Source organism: Triplophysa rosa, linkage group LG6, assembly GCF_024868665.1.
Source record: "Triplophysa rosa linkage group LG6, Trosa_1v2, whole genome shotgun sequence".
In the NCBI taxonomy this organism is placed as follows: Eukaryota; Metazoa; Chordata; class Actinopteri; order Cypriniformes; family Nemacheilidae; genus Triplophysa; species Triplophysa rosa.
In genome coordinates this window covers 12,940,676-12,961,496 of record NC_079895.1, presented here as the reverse complement: position 1 = coordinate 12,961,496, position 20,821 = coordinate 12,940,676, and the positions used below count along the sequence as shown (strand labels likewise).

At 41.9% G+C, this 20,821-nt stretch overlaps 1 protein-coding gene across 5 annotated transcripts in view; it reads left to right on the top strand.

The window, feature by feature from the left end:
- Positions 1–20,821, top strand: part of zeb2a (zinc finger E-box binding homeobox 2a) — a 48,538-nt gene that overhangs the window by 23,538 nt on the left and 4,179 nt on the right. For all 5 annotated transcript variants that reach the window (XM_057335783.1, XM_057335784.1, XM_057335780.1 and 2 more), the window contains 6 exons: positions 11,944–12,162; positions 15,070–15,138; positions 16,179–16,367; positions 16,621–16,835; positions 18,363–18,471; positions 18,819–20,776. In XM_057335783.1, the coding sequence (XP_057191766.1) occupies positions 11,944–12,162; positions 15,070–15,138; positions 16,179–16,367; positions 16,621–16,835; positions 18,363–18,471; positions 18,819–20,776 (2,759 nt within the window). The remainder of the gene's footprint in view (positions 1–11,943; positions 12,163–15,069; positions 15,139–16,178; positions 16,368–16,620; positions 16,836–18,362; positions 18,472–18,818; positions 20,777–20,821) is intronic.

The window sequence follows — 20,821 nt, the reverse complement described above, 5'->3', positions numbered from 1 at the left end:
AATGTGTTTGTGTGTTTTGAGGGCACCTAATGCTTCTGCTTAAAGTGTAAATCGGGAATTATAATATAGTAGCGGAGTCAAATAGAAATGCACACGGTTTGCATGTAAAATCATTATTAAATGATGCATGGAGAAAGTGAAGCTGGTGTATTTTGGATTTGATCTAAAACATTAGGAATTAAACATGTTGCTTTCTTTTGTCGAAAAGGTTTTGAACATTTCCAGAGAGCACTCCCACCTAGGTCAATAAATTATTCAGGCTTTTTGGAAGTAGGCCTCGCATCCCCCCGAGAGGCTAGCGGGCTGCTAAAGCCAGAATGGCTTCATCGCTTCGAACATTTACACGGGAATACTGCACGCGGTTTGACTGAGGCTCTTCTTCTCTAAGGCGACTTTGCTGGCTTGAAAAATGGTTAGAAATGGGGAGATGGTGATCCCCCAAAGCACGTTTAAGCATGTGTAAAAGTAGAATTAGTTACAGTTCAAGCTGGTGCATCGACTTAAATTATCAGGAAACGAAAAAAGGGACAAAACACTTTTTCAACACAGACATTTACACATTTGTTGTTGGCCACTTTTCTATGGACTTTTATTGATTTTATACAGACTTATACAAAAATACAAACAAACCTTTTAAATGTTTACATTAGCATTTAGCATTTACTTAGCCGGTTCCCATAATATAGGTGATTTCAGGATATCCTATTCTACATGTAAGCATAACCTGACACACACACACAGCAGTTCATATCTTCATGTGTAAGTCTTATCAGAGACAAACAGCTACATAACGTTCTTTTTTCCCTCTCTATTGGCAAACGGCTCACTGTTGCAGCAACATTGCCAGTACGATTAGGTGAGGTGTTTTCCACCTTATACACTTTTGTCTGTTGTTCACCTAGGCTAAATAATATTCATGTTTTAACAAATTTTGTGTACATTTAAATATATTCCGTTAGTTCAGTAGTACAAAAGCCAAATATTAAGTAAATCCCATGGGTGTGAAGTGCAGATATGATAACTGCTGTAGATTCTCTTCTTCATTCTGCTGTGAGGAAGTCAAGCTCAATCAAGTGACACTCTGTCTCTCGGTCTGAAGTAACTTTGTGTGATCCATGGTAACGCAACATATTTGGTAAATAGGCAGAGGTCCTAAGAAAATATGCAATGTGTGTGTGTTCATGTCTGTATATCCCGGTGGGGACCGGGCAAAAAAGCTTATAAATTGTACAGAACAATATTTTTTTTACATCTAAAAATGCAAAAAGTTTTCTATGATCTTTAGGTTTAGGGGTTGGGTTAGGGATAGGGGATAAAATATACAGTTTGTACAGTATACAACTCATTACGCCTATGGACTGTCCCCACGGAGATAGTAAACCAGACATGTGTGTGTATGTGTGTGTGTGTATGTGTGTGCGTGCGTGCGTGTGTGTGCGTGTGTGTGTGAAGGCATAGTGCCTTGCATCAGTGGCCTTTGTGATTATCTCTACAAAGTTCAACTCAAGCTTACAGTGACTCACCAGGTTATTTACACCAAGCAACCGAAATTTGTTATTTCCTTAGATCATGAGAAGTAATTCTGAATTTTTTGTTGTTGCATTTTTTGTTTAAGATGAAAAGGGTATTGTGGGAAATTACACCTCACCAACAACATATATCCTAATATCTATAGTTGGAAAGAGTCACTCCTCACATATAGGTCTTAGCACCTGGAACGATATGATCACAGTAGAAACTGTAGTCCGTTGCATGTGTAAAATAGATGCAGCTGCCATTTCAGTTAACGTCTGCTCAGCGCCCATCTCAAGGTGTTAAAGGCTGATTAAGTTCCTTGTATAAGGGCCTCTGGCTCAATTGCTGGGCCCTAGTGATCACACATCTCAAAGTGGAACTTGCCACCCTTACCAGGTCACACCTTATCCCCTTCATGACTGATAAGAGCTGCACAAGGGCAGAAAAGAGCTTGTGTTAGCAAATATGTGACAAACAAAGCGATGATAGTTTTTTCAGCCTCTAAGTCACCGTGACATTGGCTATACCAAAGACAGTTGTGGTTTAATATGTGCAAACACGTTCTATTTATCAATTTTTACTTGAGAACTGTTATGTTTTCGCTTGCAAAGTTTAAACGTGTGAAAATATTGTTTCAGTGACGCTCAAAGAGTTAACTGTCTTCTAAAAAGAGCTAAGAAGCTTTCAGAGCCTCTAAGAGCTCTGAAAAGAGAAGGCATCCATGGGAGAATGTGACCTGCAGTCCTTTCACCCTTGTTTAAATAACAGGTTTTGAGACCGTGGAGGTTTTTCTTGGCACCTGTTGAAGTCAAAACTCCCTAAAACAGACAGTTTCACAGGCTTTTGTATTTTAAGAAAACATGTATTTTTGGCCACTGTCTAGCTCCGGTTTCCATGGAACTCTGGGAGAAGGTCAGAAATCAGCTTTCTTCTGAGGTGACCAGGCAAAGATCTAGCTATTTATTGCTCTATTTATCTAGCCATATTTAACTGAAAGGTTTGAGTTGTATTACGTTTTAAAGACACGGTTGTACAGCTAAAATCAACAAAAGCAGAGCCAACGTTGAAAGTTTATGAACATAATAGGGATAATTATACAGTAGAGTTGTGGGGAACGAAAAGAACAATAAACATTGGGGTGTGAAACGAGAAACTCGATGTCTTGTGCGAGCCACTTTCAGTCCTTTTATTTGCCATTTTAGAAGCATCGTGGCAATATCCATATGGATTAAACTGAAAATCTTGTACATTTGCAACTGAACAATTGTGATCTGTTGCATTGCATATAATTGCAATAATTTGACAATTGTTTTTAGTAGCAACGAAGCATGCAAAAAGTTCCTTGTGATAGTCATTATGAAGAAGGATTCAGTCACAAATCAGGCTGCGTTGAGCTGCCCACACATTTGTAGAGATTGTCTAGGGTACAGTAAGTCTAACACCAGTAATTCAGCCTGTTTGCAAATGGCCTCGGCTAGCTTTATTAGCCCAACACTTTGCCACTCCCTGCTTTAAATCATAGATGATTCCCTAACAAAGCAGCAAAGAGAGTTTTTGTCCGGCTGCTTGCGAGTTAACGTGGGTCTTTCCTGTTCTGTGAAAGCCCTGCTGTCCTCAGCATTACGAATGATGTGGCTTCTGAGAGCCTTAACACAGTCGACGGAATGAATACGACTTCCGTTTGAGACAATAATATGATCCGCGTGTGCTCCCTGGAGGTGTCATCAAGGGGAAAGTCGAATCCTCCTTACTGAACAGAGGAAGTGAAGGGAACAATGGCCCCCTCAATATTTACTGGTTCTCCACTCTAAGCCTGTCTTATAATCGCCTGAGCCAAGGAGATGTTTATGACTTCCCTCTGGACTATTTGCATGTATGCTTGTGTGTGTGTCTACCCAAAGGAGTGTTTACAGAGTTAGGCTATAGCTTTAAGCTCTGCAGTACCTTTGGATTCCTGTAATCAACGTTCTAATTACCCACCTGAGCTAATTAGCACCTTGCTTTACCCCAGGTGTGTTACCGTAAACATCATCAAAGTATCTTAACTTTCACACTCTTTGATGTGCTCCTAATCCAGCACCTCCTCCAAAATGTCGTTCTTGCGTGCATTTCCCCCCCCCCTCAGTCTAATAATACAATGTCTTATAAATAGTTCGAAATAAATGTAAATATTACATTAGAATATTTGATCTCATTTTGTTAAAGAATATCTAAGAGGGATGAATTTTGTGTTGTTTTAATAAAAGTGGAAAGTCTGGTAAGATAGTTACACTTGTAACCTCATATTGTATATTCATTTTAAAGTTGCTATACTACTTGGGTTAAATGTTTGTAGGCATTATTTATTTGTGTGTGTGTACATCAATTTGGTGCAATTTTATAACTTTTTATAAGACAATACAACTCTCTGATTAGCACGATTGTCAGCATTGTAAAATTGTGGATCATTCACTCAACACTCCCCTTTATTCTGACAATACAGAAGGGCGTTATATGGGTCCCTGGTGCACCCCATGGGTCATTGACCTTTGATGGGAGTTATGAGCAAAAGAGGCAAAGAAAAGCTTTTGGGGGGTCAGAGAATGACCACATAAAGGCCAGAATTCATCCCTTGTGTGCTACCTGCTGGGCAAACTATTCAGGTGACCAAACTCCTAACGTAAGTGTGTATGTGTGTGTTAGGATGTGTGCGTGGGGGAGGGGGGGCTGAACAGATGTGTTTTACTCCCTCATTAACATCAGAAAGAGTTGCTCTGATTGAAGGTCCTGGACCAAGGGGGCTCTATTTCTCATTGGTGGACTGTCCCCATTCACTCGCGCACAGTGACCTCTTTAAAAGGCTCCCACCTACACTGCCAGCTGGCAATTGGTAAGGTTTTGCTGTGGTCTCCGCAGTCCACACCACAGATCCATGCACATGAGCTCTCAGAGCACCTCAGTCTCACACACCCATAAACATATGTTGGCAGACGCACACAGGCACGCATTTGCCACAAATGGACTCGACTTCCCAGTGTAGTGTTTCACCGGAGAGAAATCCGGATTCAGATCCTTGCAAAACTATCCCAAAACATGAAATAAGCCAGCGATATTGTGTGTCACGCACGCAACCCAAATTCCTTTGTGAATACCTTTGAAATCCCTGCTAACTATTAACTAGTTGAGAATACAGCAGGCGCAATTGTCAACAAAGTTCTTAAGCGGCGAGTCGCACAGAGATTTAAGTTTCGCCTCTTTTACAAGTCAAAGGAATAAGGCTTACTGTAATCTGCACTGGCAGTGCCGTATGTTATTATCGTGTCCTAATTAATCTTACAGGAGGTGTAATTCAACCTCAGATTAGGCCTGCACCTCACACAGATTAATTAATGCCTCTCATCAGCAACAGCAAAATTAATTTTGCCCTGATTACGAACATTCGAATTTGCATGTGCTTAACGCAGGGTCTTTATTTCATTATGATATTGAGCTCAGACTAACACACACACATTGTCATTGGCTGCCACAAATGGACACGCACACACAACTGGATGCAGGCAATAATCTGTGTTATTCACTCGTGTTTTGGCACACATAGCACACAACGTGTATGTACACACACACGCTCGCAGCGATAGCCAGGAGCTGTTTGCAGCAGAGTGTTATTGATGGGGCTGTGGGAGTGATGCAGAGAGAGAGGGAGAGAAAGAGAGTGGCTATAGAACAGCGCAGCAGATGCACTGACAGTTGTTCACAGGCAACCTTGTGCATCTTTAATGCCACCCCAGCTGATCCTGGGCCTGCCAAACACAGGAGTGTACTGCAACCGACCAGTGTGTGTGTTTGACAAAGCCATCTTTGCCCCCAGAGCAGTATGTACATGTGTTAGAGGTCAATGTATATGGAAAGAGACGCTGGGGAGGGAAATTACATTCAGTGGATAAAATGGTGCAGTAATGCATGGCCTGAGAGCAAGACGCTGGATTGCAATCCCAACTGTTATGGCTTGAATTAACCTCTCTCGCTCTCATTTACTCTCTCTTTCTCTGCAAATCAAACTCACAGCATATGTATCTATCTATATTTGTAACACTTGCCATCTAGCCCCAAACCAGGCAGCCTTATCTTCCTATCATCACATGGGCGCTTGTGAATTTTAGGAATTGTTCAAACAAGGCCCGTGCTTTCCCATGCAGGCAGCACTTGTGAAACTACAATTAGCGGTCACACATGCTGTGAACATTTGCCAAGACACACTTAACAATGTCCAATAAGTTTTGAAATTAAAGATGGAAATCTAACCATGGATCGCAAAATTCTCAGAGGGTTTAGACTGATAACGTCCGGATAGTTCTGCTTTGTGGTGCCAACGAAAGAGTGATTTTGTTGTTGCTTGTTTTCTTTTTTCTAGATTGAAGTGTACCATAAAATGGCGCAGGGCAGAAGAAGGAAGTGTGGGAAGGTTGTGGGCAGGATGGATGGATAGATAGGGCCACTCCTTGCATGAATATTTCATTAGCAACCTGTCTCCTGGTCTGGAGCCTTCATTTAAAGCCCCCCTTTGAGGTCTTATTTTTTGCTCCATCTGGACCTGTTAGCTTTCAGAAACCCAACAAGCACCTCTGGCAGTGCCATTGAGGAGTCTTAGCGGAGCCCAAGCTGTCTTCTTTTAGTTTCGCTTTTTGACTGATAGTAAACAGGTATTAAGGAACGATGATTGTGTTTCATGAAATCAGCCTTTAATAAGAACCAAATGAAATCAACTGTATTAGGTAGTAAAATAGAGATGCACAAATATTAAATTTGCCGATTATTCAATGTGATATCTGCCGATACTGATTCTGAAGATTCAATTTATATTTCTTAACTTTCTGTTATTAATTCATTTAATGACTATTAATATAGAACATCAAACTGGTCATGTTTCTTAACATTTTCGATATACAGAGCACAAATTTATTGCATTTTCCTGGCCTCTTGTGATTGACAGGATATATCGGCCTTGATCATGAGCTGTTTTTAAACTATAGGTTGATAACCGATAGTGTGAAGAATTGCTCTTTAATTTCTTAAATTAATCTTTAATTTCTGTTACTGTAAAAGGAAAAATATCTTTTAATTGCTTTGCATTTCTACAACTGAAATAGAGTAAATGTACCTCTCTGACAAAAGACAAAAACCACAGCTTATGTAAAAAAATTGAAGAGTGGATGGGAAAACAGGGGAAGGTGTCTCGGTTTCTCTCTGAGAAGGAACCTGGTGTTGTTTTGCTTGTGAAACTGTTTGAACAGCTAGTGACTGACAGGCCAATCACACGCTGAGAGCCACCGAGCATCTGCCGGGAGATTTGCATATTAATTGACTCATATTAACTTCCAAAAAAATTGATAGACTCCAAACTCAGCCAACAGATTCATCTGCCCGCCACTTCTTAGCTCTCACCTGCCGGTTTTATGGTAGAGTATCACCATACAAACACAACATGCGAGAAGAATAGGCAACCTAAAATTGCAGGTTTTGTCGGCGTGTGTAATTTGTGTAGTCTCCTTTCAGCTCTTTTGACCTGAGGCGGTTTGTGCTTTTTGTGCTTGTTTCTTTTGCTCCCAGAATGCAACCTGACTGATAGTTTGCCTGAGATATAGAGGTTGACTTCTTTATCTTCCTCAGCGCAGCATATTGTGTTCTCCACTCCTCCTGTGTTTTCTCGTCCTCAGGGTAGCCCAGTGAGCCATTGTGTGTTTCCATCCCTACGATTTTATACACACACACACACACACACACACACACACACACACACACACACACACACACTCATATTTTCATACATACACACACGTACACACACAGGCACTCCGAGGCTGGTAGAGGCCCTGAACAGTTGTCGAGAGAGAGGGGTAACATGTGCATGGGGTGGGCACAGATGGTGGGTCTGCGTGGGGGAGGAAGGGGGAAAGGTGGGCCGTCTGGCGGCATGAGCGAGCCTCAGAGATCTCTCTCTTTCTCTCGCTTCCTCTCCTCCCCTTCGCTCCATCTTGCCTGTTGCGTTGGGTCCTATAGTAGACAAATGGGAGTTTAATTCAATTAGGGCCAGGCTACTGTTGCCGCTTCACGGCAGGGCCTGTGGAGCACCGCCACCCCTTTACAGATGGGTGCTCGCTGGCTAGATAAGTGCACACACACATACACATATACACAGACACTCTCACTCTCCTACTTTTATGCTCACAAATATTGGCAAGTGCTGAAATACCTAAATACAAGCAAAACAAAGCCACAGCACACACACACACACACACACACACTCCAGGTTTGCGGTAGGCCTAATGGTTCACGCATAGCTGATTTTTCACTGAGAATCACGGCAGCACAAAAGCGGCCCTTCTCTTCCTGGGCTCTTTGTTCCCTCAGCACCAGTGTGACCTCTCCGGCTGCCCGTCCTTAAAACAAACACAGAGAGCCTCATCTCCCATCACACACCGTAAACAAGAGCACTTTCACCAGCCGTTAGCTGCATGCTAACAACGCAAGAAAAATAGACCAGATGCTATCTGTCAGGTTCAAGGCCTTCGCAGGCAGAGACACATAAACAACCTTGAGTGGGAGTCACTGATTCATTGTTGAAAAGCATCTTGTCATGTTTTTACAGAACTGAATTTGAAAACCCCATCAAATCAGAAGGAGAGTTTTGTGGCTTTGGTCCATGTGTGTCAGCTTTATTATCTGGATGCTAGTGTATTTCTTAATGTTGACAAAATTCACTTTTTTAGCAGACATACATCTTGTCTTTCACCTCAGTGTCTTTAAAAAACAGTGCAAGAACGGTCTTTAAAAATAAACGAGCTCTAATTAAACACATTCAACAGCATGTACAATGTTCAACAGGTGAAAATCATATCATTTCCAGTCAAACTTGGATATTTGTAGGCCGTCTTTTGTGGCTTATTCAGCAGGTAAATGTTCACCCCCTGCGCTTTTGGTGCATGATCTGATGTTGCCTGATTTGATTTATATGGATCGTTTCCAGTCTATAGCCACTAGGCAGCGACCTCCTTTCGAGCGCAAAGCCTTACCTACTCGCCCCCCCTCCCCCGTCACTCGCTCAGGTGATGCGCACCGCACAGGAGAGAGAGAGAGAGAGAGAGAACAGAGCAGTTATTTTCCACCGTCTGTTCAGTCGGGGTTTCATTACCGTGGCAGAGAGGCACCTGGAAAAGACCTGTGGCAGGCTGTCTGTTTCCCGACATGGATACGGAATACTCGCTCACCTTTGCGTTTTGCCAACGCCGGGCGCAGGGAACATATGGAAAAGAGAAGAAGAGAAGGAAAAAGGAGGAAAATGGGAATACCTGTGAACAGGGAATGGTAAAAAGGTGTGAGGAACAGGATGTATCATGCAGACCAGATGGATGTGATCGGTGGGCATTTGGTGCAGCTGAAGCCTTTCCTGTGTTAAAATATGATGTGTTTGATTTTATATGCGACCAATGTGTGCGGTGAATTGACTTCAGTGGACGACGTGGATTTGCAGGTGTGTCTGCAGTTTTCCCAGAGCGCCTGGAACACGTTCTGCATAGGAGATGAGAGGATTGTAAGAGATTGTGACAGAGCACACACATATCTGTCTAAACAGCTAAACTGTTCAGAACAACATGTGTGCGTGTGTGCGTGTGTTTATGTGTAACTTCAGGCTATTGGATGTGTGAACCTCTCTGAGTAGAAATCAGTAGTTCATTCACAGGACGGACACTATGTGTTGTCTATTTTTAACTCATGTTTTTTACAATTAGTGTTTGCCAACAGCATTTACAGATTCTCTAAAAGGTACCATCGTGAAATACATTATGCCTTATTCTCAAAGGAGAGCTAACAGAATGATAGGTGGGGTTGCTCGAGAATACGAAACAGCAAAGAGAGAGAGAGAGAGAGAGAGACAGGGTGGGGAGAAAGGAAGAAGCCAGAGAGAGAGAGAGAGAGAGAGAAGTGAGGTGGCCTCTTTGTCTCTGGGGTGAGCACAATGGGCCGTTCACTGCAGGAATTATACGGCAGGACAGCTGCCGGAATGACACACTAAAATGGCAGCCAATAGAATTGCAAAGGGGGCGGGGCTACATGGGAAAAATGAGTTTGATTAGTAGATCCAAAATAGTTAGCAAATCTAGTTTATTAATTTATTATATTCTGAAACCGCTTTTATTTATATTTTGTCTCTCTACCATACAAAAGCACACATGCAAGACCTTTGTGACCTCAGAGGCAGTCAATTTGATGGATGACCATTACTGGTGTGTTTTACTGACACACACACACACACACATAGACTTAAAGAAGGACACATAGAAGCTATCTATGAGGATCTCTGATCTAAATATGATCTTACTAACCTAACCTCCAGACCTGTTGATATTATTCATGTTAACAAGAATGTAATTGGTCGATTTTTCTTTAGCTCTTTAAATAGTGGGAGGCACTTCAGATGCCCTCCTAACTCTGTTCATGTCTTACTGTTTTTTGTAAACCGTTGGCCCCTGAAAGTTTAACCAAACCTGTACGCACACACACACATGCAAAATATGTCTTGTTTTTTCCCTTGATGGTTTTAAGACCTCAGCGTTTTCTATTTGTGTCATCAGAAGGCAAAATCTATGCAATTATAGGTCAATTAGAACATGCCTTGAGACGAAACCGCACTGAATGTCTCTATAACGTAAAAGGAAAAAAACAAAAACATTCAGTTAAGTATTCAAGCTATGTGATTTGGAATGTGGATGGCTAGCATATGCTGTTGAAAAAGCTAGAACAGTTCTCGGCAGCTAGAACAGGAAAATGTGATGTAGAGAGTTTCGTGTTTTGTGTGGGCTTAAAGTCAAACCACTCAGCAGTTCACTATTATTAATATTCAGCCCTGACCTCTGTATTCATCCCCTTGATTCTTTTCCCAGTCCGCCCACTTCTTTCTTTTTCTTCAGAACACTCCCACCATTGAAACTCTGAATGATTGGCCACAGCTTTTTAGCTTTAAATTCAAGGCTGCGTTTCTTACGGTACCTGCGTGACTGTGTAGCGACGCCGAGTGATGCGCAGTCACTACTGGGATAAAGATGCAGATTCGTGTTAAAGAGAACTACGAGAAGCGGGGGAGGGAGTAGAGGGTGAAAAAACAAGCAAAGGCAAGATAAAGTTGCTTTATGTCCAAGGTATACCCGGACCACACAATGAGCCTCTCATGTCTTGCTTTCAACCACTCCCCTTATGTCTTTCTTTTGCTCTTTCTTTTTCATTCAAGAAGGAGGGGGTCTTTACCCACGGACTGAAGTCGGCCTTAAATAATCCCGGCGGTCACACCTCTTAGTTAGAAATCTTTTTGTCCCACGCCCCTCACCCCCGCCATACCACCTCTTCTCACTCTTTGGTATTCAGCCCGGGTCAGTGCATTTCGACCATCTCTTGTACCCGAGATGGTTCCCCTTTTAATTTGCACCTGTTGCGCAGTTGTTCCGGGGGAGCAAATGCAGCCCTATGGAGCAGACAAAGATCATATTATGATCAGATACGTACGGCTAATCTTCGCGTCCTCTGGCGAGAGCAGCCGAAGGGAAGCGCTCGGCCTTTTTTGCATGGGAACCTGCAAAAAAAGACGTCATTGGTATTTTTTAAGTGAATGGGCTCCTAGGGAGAGATTAGGGGTAGTTAAGGTGTGGAGGAGGGAACGGAGCGTTCCGCAGCCCAGTTGAGTCCATTTGATGCCAATGAACTGGGAAATAGACCGCGGATTGAAGGGAAAGTTTGTTGTTTTTCAAAACTCTGTGTTCAGAAGGGGGAGAAAATTGTCCTGAAATCGGCAATTAGGTTTTTCAATCTGACCATTAGAGTAACTTCCCACTTGTTCTCACTGCTTTGGCGGCGAGCCTCAGAGATAAGGTGCCGTGGAGATTGCTCTATTAGGCAAGGAAAGAACATCAAATGAACCTGAACATAAACTGCTGTTCCCATGATGTAAGATTAAAATTAAGTATGTAATTTAAAGGTTTTTTTCTCGGTTATGTTTTTTCTGAACACAAAGACTGTGGTAATATAATTTGAAATAATGTAGATTTTATAAAACAGAAATTCAACTTTTACATTCTACATCAGGTTTCATGACGCTTTTAGATAGGGGGAGACTAGGGTTAGTTAGGGTTAGTTAACTTCAGTAAGTCAATCTCTATATTGGCACGAATGTCAAAGTTCCTGAGAACAGCGATTGAACATTTCAACCATTACTTCAATACAGAGTTTATTTGAGCTTTTGTGACAACATGCCCCAATGGCAGCCAACTATTTTCTGTACTTTGTTGGCAATACAATACAATACATTATACTTTATTGTCCCCATGGGGAAATTGACCTAAAACCAGTGGACAGTGGGCAAACCCAAATAATAACAGTTGTATTATATCTCTGTCTCCTCAGTGCTGAACTATGAACACGTGGGGGAAGCTGGGTCAGGGTCCGATGAGGAGGACAGACTGCTGGGTTCTGAGGGTGAAGGCAGTCCAGCAGGAGTGCCCAGTCTGGAGGCCTCACCTCGGGTAGCCCATGCCCTGCTCTCCTGCCGGGGGGATGAAGAGAATGAAAGCCAGGATGGGGCCGGGGCCCACGTCTGGCGCCACGGAGACCTGAATGGATCAGGTAAGAGTGTGAGCCAAGAATACGAGTCGTTTGAGGTTTTTGTGGTATTAACAGATGAGACAGCCAAAGTTCAAATTTCTAAGAACTTTCAAGTTTGGACTGTTGTGATGTGATTCAGCTAGTATTTAGCATTATAAGTAACTAATAGGAAAGTGATGTCAGAATAAAAAAAACTCGTACTGAATCTACTTATGGGCATAACTGACTTACAAAAACGTGATTTACTTATAGGTTGTCGTACCTTAAATCAAATCTGCATTTTTCATATTATTAGGCCAAACAAGTCAACAGGCAGATGTTAAGTGAATTTGATTTTAAAGGTAAAGACTCATAACTCACTTTTCTACTTGGTTTACAATTTTTTGTCATAAAGGTAGGTCACACCCAATCTCCGATGCCTCATCGCTGTCTCCACCTCTTTTTTCTCACTTTTTCTGTGACTCATCCACCCACAACCAAAAGCAATCGAGTTTGCAGCCGAGACCCAAGCTAGTGAGGCTTTAAAGACAAATTCTCTTAATTAGGATCACAGAGCTATCTATCATTTAGCATGAGCCTGCCCTTCTGAAGACTCATTAGAGGCCTTAAATGAAATTTTGAGCATTATGATGGCCATTTACATACATAATAGGCCCACAATTCCCTGGGCCTGGATGACAGTTACAGAGTGAAGGGAGAACTCATGCGAGTCACCCGGTTTGAAGAAAGTGAGAAAAAACCCCGACCCCCAGCAATCAGTCTCAGCTAATGACTAAACCATATGCGTCACTTAAATTCAGCGATTGTCAAAGTCCCAGAACTAAACGGGGTCTTCAGGGATGTGTCATTCGCTTGAATAGTGTTTTGTTTAGTTGATGTTCGCACCGTGATATGCTAGATTAATGAACGTCTTCGGAGTTTATTCGAAGGCCACGCCTCTAGCGCCATAACAATATTCGATCCTAGTGATTGAATAAAGGCATTAGTCCACTAGCTGGAAAACATATTGTGGTAAAGGCTGGTAAATGTGACCTCTCGAAAGCGGCTGCATGAATCATCTCGTGTGGTTCTTCCTCTTTTCTCTGTGCATTATGGTTGCCAGAAAATTACACCTCAAGTCTGCAGCATAAACATACAAAAGCATTGCTACAAACAAAGAAACACGCATATGTGAAGTTTTTGGGTCGTTTACACCTCAGTCTGATTTAAAAAATATATATTTAGCTACTAGCCTTTTTGAAGTGAGACGGTCAGATTGACCATTGAAACAATGTGTCCTTTAAATGGGACTTCTCTTGCGTTTCAGTGGTTAAATTCAAACCATCACCTTAGGGGACGGCAGCTACCACAAGCAGAACTGAGACTCTAATGTAGTTGCCATTTTGTCCCTCGAGGAAAGCTTAAATCCATTGTCCTTCAGTACATTGGTTTACTTTAAATTGAACTTTGAAGAAATTGCAGTTTCTCTTGAACAGAGTTTCAGCGCACCACACATGACGTTCAGTCCTTCATATGACCTGAAAATATCCCCATGCTAATACTGCTAATCGCTAGCCAATGAAGTTTTAATACAGTGTACCTCAAAGGAAAGCACAATGCAGAGAATGCAGGAGAATATTTTCACCGGCTCCAGGCCTTGCGCTTTTATCTGTGTGGTGCAGGAGACAAATTTCACCAGGAAGGGTTTTCAGCTGTTAGCAAATGCCTTGTTTCTTTAAAACTTTGTTAATTCCAAGTCTAATAGAGCTTTTCTTCTTTTGGTGCTCGAAACGTCCATTCGTGAAGCGTTTCTCTGAGAAGTTTGATTTCAACTCTGCTTCAAAAACATGGCTTAAATGTGGTAAATAGTGAGAGAATTCATTGACTTTCAGTATCTTTCTTAGTTGTCATACTTAGATAATGAGGAAGGAAGTGAAACACAGTTTTGAAATGAAACAGTGCTAATGCCTTGTGAGTAAGTGAGTGTGTGTGTGTGTGTGTCAGGAGCGACTTGTACCCTTGTTTTCTCCCTGCATAGAGGTGCTGTATATCCTCCTTTTGTGGGGGAAGCTTATGATACTTGTGACTGCCGATACGAGGTCACATGAGGAGGAGGAGGAGGAACAAACACAATAGCTGCAGTATATGAGCAAACTCCTCTTAGACCCTCCTCTCCTCCCTTAAATACCTTGACATGATTTTTTTAAGCCACGGTTACAGTGAAGTCACTCTCTAACGTTTTATCATTCCCTGAGCTGTTTGAAATGTAACTCTTCTCGGCAGGGTTACCTCCATTTTTGAAACTTTTGATTTGTCATATACGTTTAATATCTAATTTTGGTTCTTACACTGATGATGAAGAAGTCATGGCAACATACAGTATATTATTATTTTAACTCAAAAAACCAAGTTAATAAATTTGTTTACAACTTGTTTTTTTTTGCCTCAACAATTTATAGCTAGACAGAAATATAAAATAGTAAGTTTAAGAATGTTTACAATGAATTACATGTTCAAATAAATGATTAGTATTTCACTTTTCAAAACACTTTTCTAAAGGTTGAATTGATAAATGCAAATAATATGCCCTGTCTTTATATGTTTGTATTTTGTACTTTTTCTATGTTTTACTAATTGAATACATTTGTATTCTATACAAAGTATGTGATCAACATAGAAATTTGACTGTAACTTGAAATTGTATAACTTACTTACTGAATAAAAATATGAAAGGTATAACATTTCATTTATTTTAGATTGTTTCAAGTTCTATAGCTTTCTTGTTTACTTTTCACTAAAATTAAATTTCAGATCCCTGATTTTCAATGTGCTCTCAGACTTTAGGACCCCACTGTTATTTTATTGTACATTATACAGTAGTGCACCCTATGTAGTAATTGTTATTCTTTAAAACATATGTTTTCTCTCTTTCCTTTGGCATTCTTACAGAAGAGAGAAAATCTGAGTACAATTCCATGAGTCCTGACATCTCTCTCCCTGGAATTGGAAATGGTACAGGTGAGCTCACTTCTGGAGATTTTGATCAAAATCTTTGCGTCCGAGTCTTTCTGACTCAAAGCTTGTTTCATGTATCATATTTAGGCAATTGGGTTAACAGTTTTAGATGTGTTCATCGAGAATCTTGCAACATTGCTTTCTTATTCAGAGTCTTTGTAAATTTCTTGATAACTAGGTGTATATTGAGCACCCTTTGTTCGCCATGAGCACACATGTAGACATGTGAGATAATTTTCCCTCATGTGTGCCCACAGGGGATGGAAAGTAAACATTTTAAAGTTGAGCAAGAGTGCACAGCAAATCACATTTTGCAACTAAATTGGGTTTAGACTAAATCAGATTTGTTCACTGTATGCACTTTCAAATTGATTACAAAAAGACAGCAAATTTGGTTTGTTTAAGCTTTCAAAAAATTATGATTTGGAATATTTTCTTTAAGTTTATTAATTATTTACATTAATTTCATTACATGGATTTTGTTTTTCAAATTGGCTTTCAGATTTTTTTGTATAAATGTAGCTACTGTAGCTTCCTTTTACAAATTCACACTTTATGTTCATCCAATCAGTGTTTTTTAGTACTTATCCACACAGCATGCAAAAACCTATTGTTTACGTTTAACCTTGTTTGAACCTTGTTCTGTGCAATTACACACAGCGCATGATCCACAATTAGATTATTGGGTCTGATTTTATGTATATGATGAGCAATACAAAGTGAGATCAGTTACCCCACCGCGCCTAATTGCCGTATAACCCAATTACCCGTAATGCTGGAAATGTTTAAAGCATTTTCGAATACAAGAGGATGCTTAAAGAGTGCTTGATGATCAAGCTGGCTCCTATTAGTCTTTTGAAGTGGCCATTATGTTGTAACTTAAATAAATACTTCCACCTTTAAGGGCCTTCTAATGGTTCGGTCTCCACTGCATCACACTTAGAGTGGCCAGTGTCCTAATGCTCAGCTAGGTCTTTTCCAATGACAAAGAGCCTCAACCAGTGCATTAATTTTTGCTCTTTCTCCCCACTTCCTGTGTGCAGTTAAGGGTATTGATGCCACTTCAGAGCTGGAAAGCTTCTTTGCCAAGAGGAAACTAGACGACGGTGAGGGACACGCAGGGAGTATTGCGGACTACCTGCAGGACACTGTTATCATTTACCCAGAGGACCCAGAGGAGAACACGCGACTGGGCACACCAGAGGCCAATGGACAAGATGAAAATGAAAATGGTACAAACATTATGATTCGTTTCACTATACATTTAAATGCACAATACATAAAACGGGTTCCAAAAAAAAGCTAAATGCTGTAAATAAACATATAGATTTAACATTATTAATAAATCATATTTTTTGTAATTTCACATAATTGATTGTAATGCTCTACCCATCATTCTCCCATTGCTTAATAAGGCAACTATGCCACGCATATGTTGCCGTTTTTCAACCCCCCTCCTCTCTCCCTCTTTTCACTTTTGCCCAGATCTGGCACTGAGGACGCCAGATGCCTTTGCCCAACTGTTGACCTGCCCCTACTGTGACCGGGGCTACAAGCGTCTGACCTCCCTAAGGGAGCACATCAAGTATAGACATGAGAAAAACGACGAGAGCGTCCCCTGTCCCCTGTGCAGCGACACCTTTGCCTACCGCACCCAGCTTGAGCGCCATATGGCCACACACAAGCCCGCTAGAGATCAGGTGAGACCAGGCCCACCTCAGTCAGTGCTCATCCTCATTACCTCCTACTCATTTAATGATTTCAGGCTGTAGAATTCAACTGGTGATATGTCGAACTAACAAAAATCAACTACATGATTCTGTGGGACGATGCGGCTCTCATTCTGAGCATGTTTGTTAAAAAAATTAAATCGTACTTTCCTGTTTCAATAGGAAACAATACCACACTGGAAGATGCTTCTCATGTACTTTCCTTGAGTCTTTAAGCTCTCAGAACAGAATTTGTTTTAGCCGTGCACTAGCCATGTCCAACATTGAACACGCTTCTCTAGAGCCTCGCTAAAACTTGAATTCTTCACACCGGAGCCACAGCTGTGCACTGTCATACTCCCGTGTGTCCGCCCACAGCCGGCCATGTGCGGGCTGTTCTAGGACATTGAATTCTATAGGCCTGTTGACTTTTCGCATCAGCTGTTGGACTGGAGTCAAGTCAAAAGATGCATAAAAGCTCATGTTAGTTCTGCCTGTTACTCAGCATAGCTCAACATAGCCTTTCTTTTGAATACAAATCTCAATTTTGCTTTTCTAAAAGGAGTCTGTTTTTGTTATGGTAAATGATTTCTGAGTAGTTTGATAGGATTATAACAGGATATCCTACATTTAAGCCTTCAACTTTGAACCTGGGCACATTGGGAGAGAACTTAAGTGAATACTTGCCTTACCCTCTCGTCTTACTGTCTGATTGACGCTCGTATGCACGCACACATGCTCATGTGCACCTCTCCAGACTGATTTAAACATGACCAGATGGCTTTTCTTCCAGTGATCTAAAGTATCCTAATCCTTAAATGACTTTAAGTGTTTGTTTATTTGCTCTCAAGGGGTGTTTTCCTGAAAGCTTTGAACTTTATTTACTAGATCCACCTTGCTAGTTTTTTGTTTTATGTTTCTTGGCGTGTTCAGGGTACATATTTGCCTACAGTTTAGTACAGTATAGTATACTGTAGTATAATATCGTATAGTATACCCCTGTATACATCTTAGGCTGGACTTTGTAGACAAGTATGACTTTTCAAGATAGTACTTCTGCATCATACAGTACGTCTTAACTATTAAACGTGCGCTTGCGGACTCCCACACGTTTTTCGCAGACCTTTTGTGTATGTGTGTGGGGTGCAGGGTGAATGCGATTGTTTTTGTTGTGCATCTGGGGCCCACATTTGAATTTCAAATGCAGGAAGAGCACCTACGTAACTTTGAATGGTGAATACAGATACAGCCTACACTGTTTTAACTAAAACTAGACACAAATGCTTAAAGTTTAAAGTGTGTGGCTTAGTTACAGAAGGTACTGAGAAGGAAAAAGTCACCATGGATTAATTATATGAACTTAATCATAATACCATTTTAAAAATCTGCAACCTGATCACAGATGGTCCATGACTAGCATGTGTTTTAATTGTGTATTAATAACTAAATATTGTACTTCATTGTGGCCTCCTTGTTCTAACGTATGCAAATTGTCTTTTATCTTCTTCGCTGTTACAGCCTCAACTGCTAAATGAGGGGGCCGGGAACCGCAAGTTCAAATGCACAGAGTGTGGCAAGGCCTTCAAATACAAGCACCATTTAAAGGAGCACCTTCGCATTCACAGCGGTAAGCAGAGTGTTTCATTCCTCCTTACAAATGCAATAAGATTAATGGCGATCAAATATATAGTCTTAGCCCATATGTCTCCAATTTACTTAATGGTAATTCAGTGCAGTTTGGCTAGTCGGGTAGATGATGAATATTTAAAACCATAATTGTATAATTATGCAAGTATGATTTATTTATTCTAACGTCCCATCATCGTGTCATTCATCAAGTGGAATGGTACACAGTTAAATGACAATTTTGACTTCTTTCAATGCTCAAAACTGTAAAGAAATACAATGTGTCAAGCTAAATGTTCAAACTAATGCAAAAAATGTAAGTAATAAGTTTTGATTTCTTTCTTTAAGGTGAGAAGCCCTACGAGTGCTCCAACTGTAAGAAGCGCTTCTCCCACTCCGGCTCTTACAGTTCCCACATAAGTAGCAAGAAGTGCATTGGCCTCATCTCTATTAACGGACGGGTACGCCAAGGAGTCAACACTAAGTCAGGCTCATCACCAAACTCAGCTGCGTCCTCACCAGGCAGTCCTGCCTTAGCTCAGCTCCGTCACAAACTGGAGAATGGCAGGTCCATGAGCCTTCCATCTGACCCATCTGTCCACCCAGACATTAAGTCTGAGCCCATGGACTTCAATGAGTACCGTCTTATGATTGCATCGCAGCAAGATTATGGTGGGACAGGAGCTTTTCTCAATGGTGGCGGACGTGGAGGGAGTCCTCCTGGGATACACGGTTCAGCTCAGAATCCCCTGCAACACCTGGGTATCGGGTTGGATTCCCATCCGTTGGCTTATCCAGGGTTTAATAACAACATAAGTGAAGTTCAGAAGGTTCTTCAGATTGTGGACAACACAGTTTGGAGACAGAGGATAGATGGCAATCCCGAAGAGATCTCTAAACTCAGAGCATACATGAAGGAATTAGGCTCGCAGATGGAGGAGCAGAAGCTGGCATTGGCTTCCCAGGAAGGCTTCGTTGGCGTTGGTCACAACAGTCCCACCAAGACCATCATTGACTACACACTGGAAAAGGTCAACGAAGCCAAAGCGTGTCTGCAGAGTTTAACAGAAGATTCAAAGAGACGGGTTCTGGATGTCAAGAAAGAAAGACCCAGCCATGGCCTGGATCTTGGATCTGAAGACAAAATACAGGAAAGGGATGCGCAGTACGCTCTGTTTTCGTGTCAGTACTGCAAGGAGACGTTTTCTGGCCCTATTCCAGTGCATCAGCACGAGCGCTATCTCTGCAAGATGAACGAGGAGATCAAGGCCGTCCTTAAACCTAACGATACTGTACCAACCGGCCGAAAGGGGGTTTTCGGCTCAGAAACTGGCATGATATCCTCATCCCTTTCTGACAGGAACACCACCAGCCCGGTCAACCCCTACAAGGATCACATGTCAGTACTAAAAGCTTACTTTGCCATGAACACTGAGCCCAACTCAGAGGAACTGAGGAAGATCTCCATAGCAGTGGGTCTGCCTCAGGAGTTTGTGAAGGATTGGTTTGTGCAATGGAAAGCTCAATCTCACTTGACTAAGAAACGATCTCCCCCTCCTGAGCGAAACTGCGGAGAGGTCAACCACGGCTTGGTCAGAGAGTCAGCATTTGCCCGCTCACCTGTTTCGATGGGCCAGTACAGCGACTCATCAGCAGAGATTCAAGCCATCACTAATGGGGATTCAGGGCACAAGCTGTCCAAGTTTACAAGCATCAGACAGACCAATGAAAAGCCACTTGACTCTGTGGACCACTTGAGAGGTGAGACACCCTCGCCTTTGAATCTTACATCGTCATCATCCAAACACTCCCATAGCAGTTCATACACCCCTAATAGCCTCGCCTCTGAGGACGCCCATGGGGAACCGCTGGACTTGTCTTTGCCTAAACAAGTTTCCAAGGCAGAACGGAGGTCCAAACCCAATGGTTTTTCTATTGATCACAGTAGCGACACCTCTGTACGTGAACAGGGAACAGAGCCTTTAAACTTGGCACACATCAAGAAGGAGTTCAATGGACCCAACAGCCTGGGCAATGAAAGTCAGCTTGATAAAAGCTCAAGCCCCATCTTTAGTATAAACCCCTTCGGTGGAGGGCACATGTACACTTCGCTTCCACCTCACGGTGCTTTCCCTCCTCCTACGTTCATGTCTCCAGCTCAGGCCACCATCCCGGGACTCAGGCCTTATCCAGGGTTGGATCCCATGAGCTTTTTGCCACATATGGCTTATACTTATGCAGCAGGGGCAGCCACCTTTGCTGAGATGCAACAACGGCGGAAATACCAGAGGAAATCAGGCTTCCAGGTAAATTGAATGTTACAGTACCAGGAACTAGCAACGTTTTGTTTT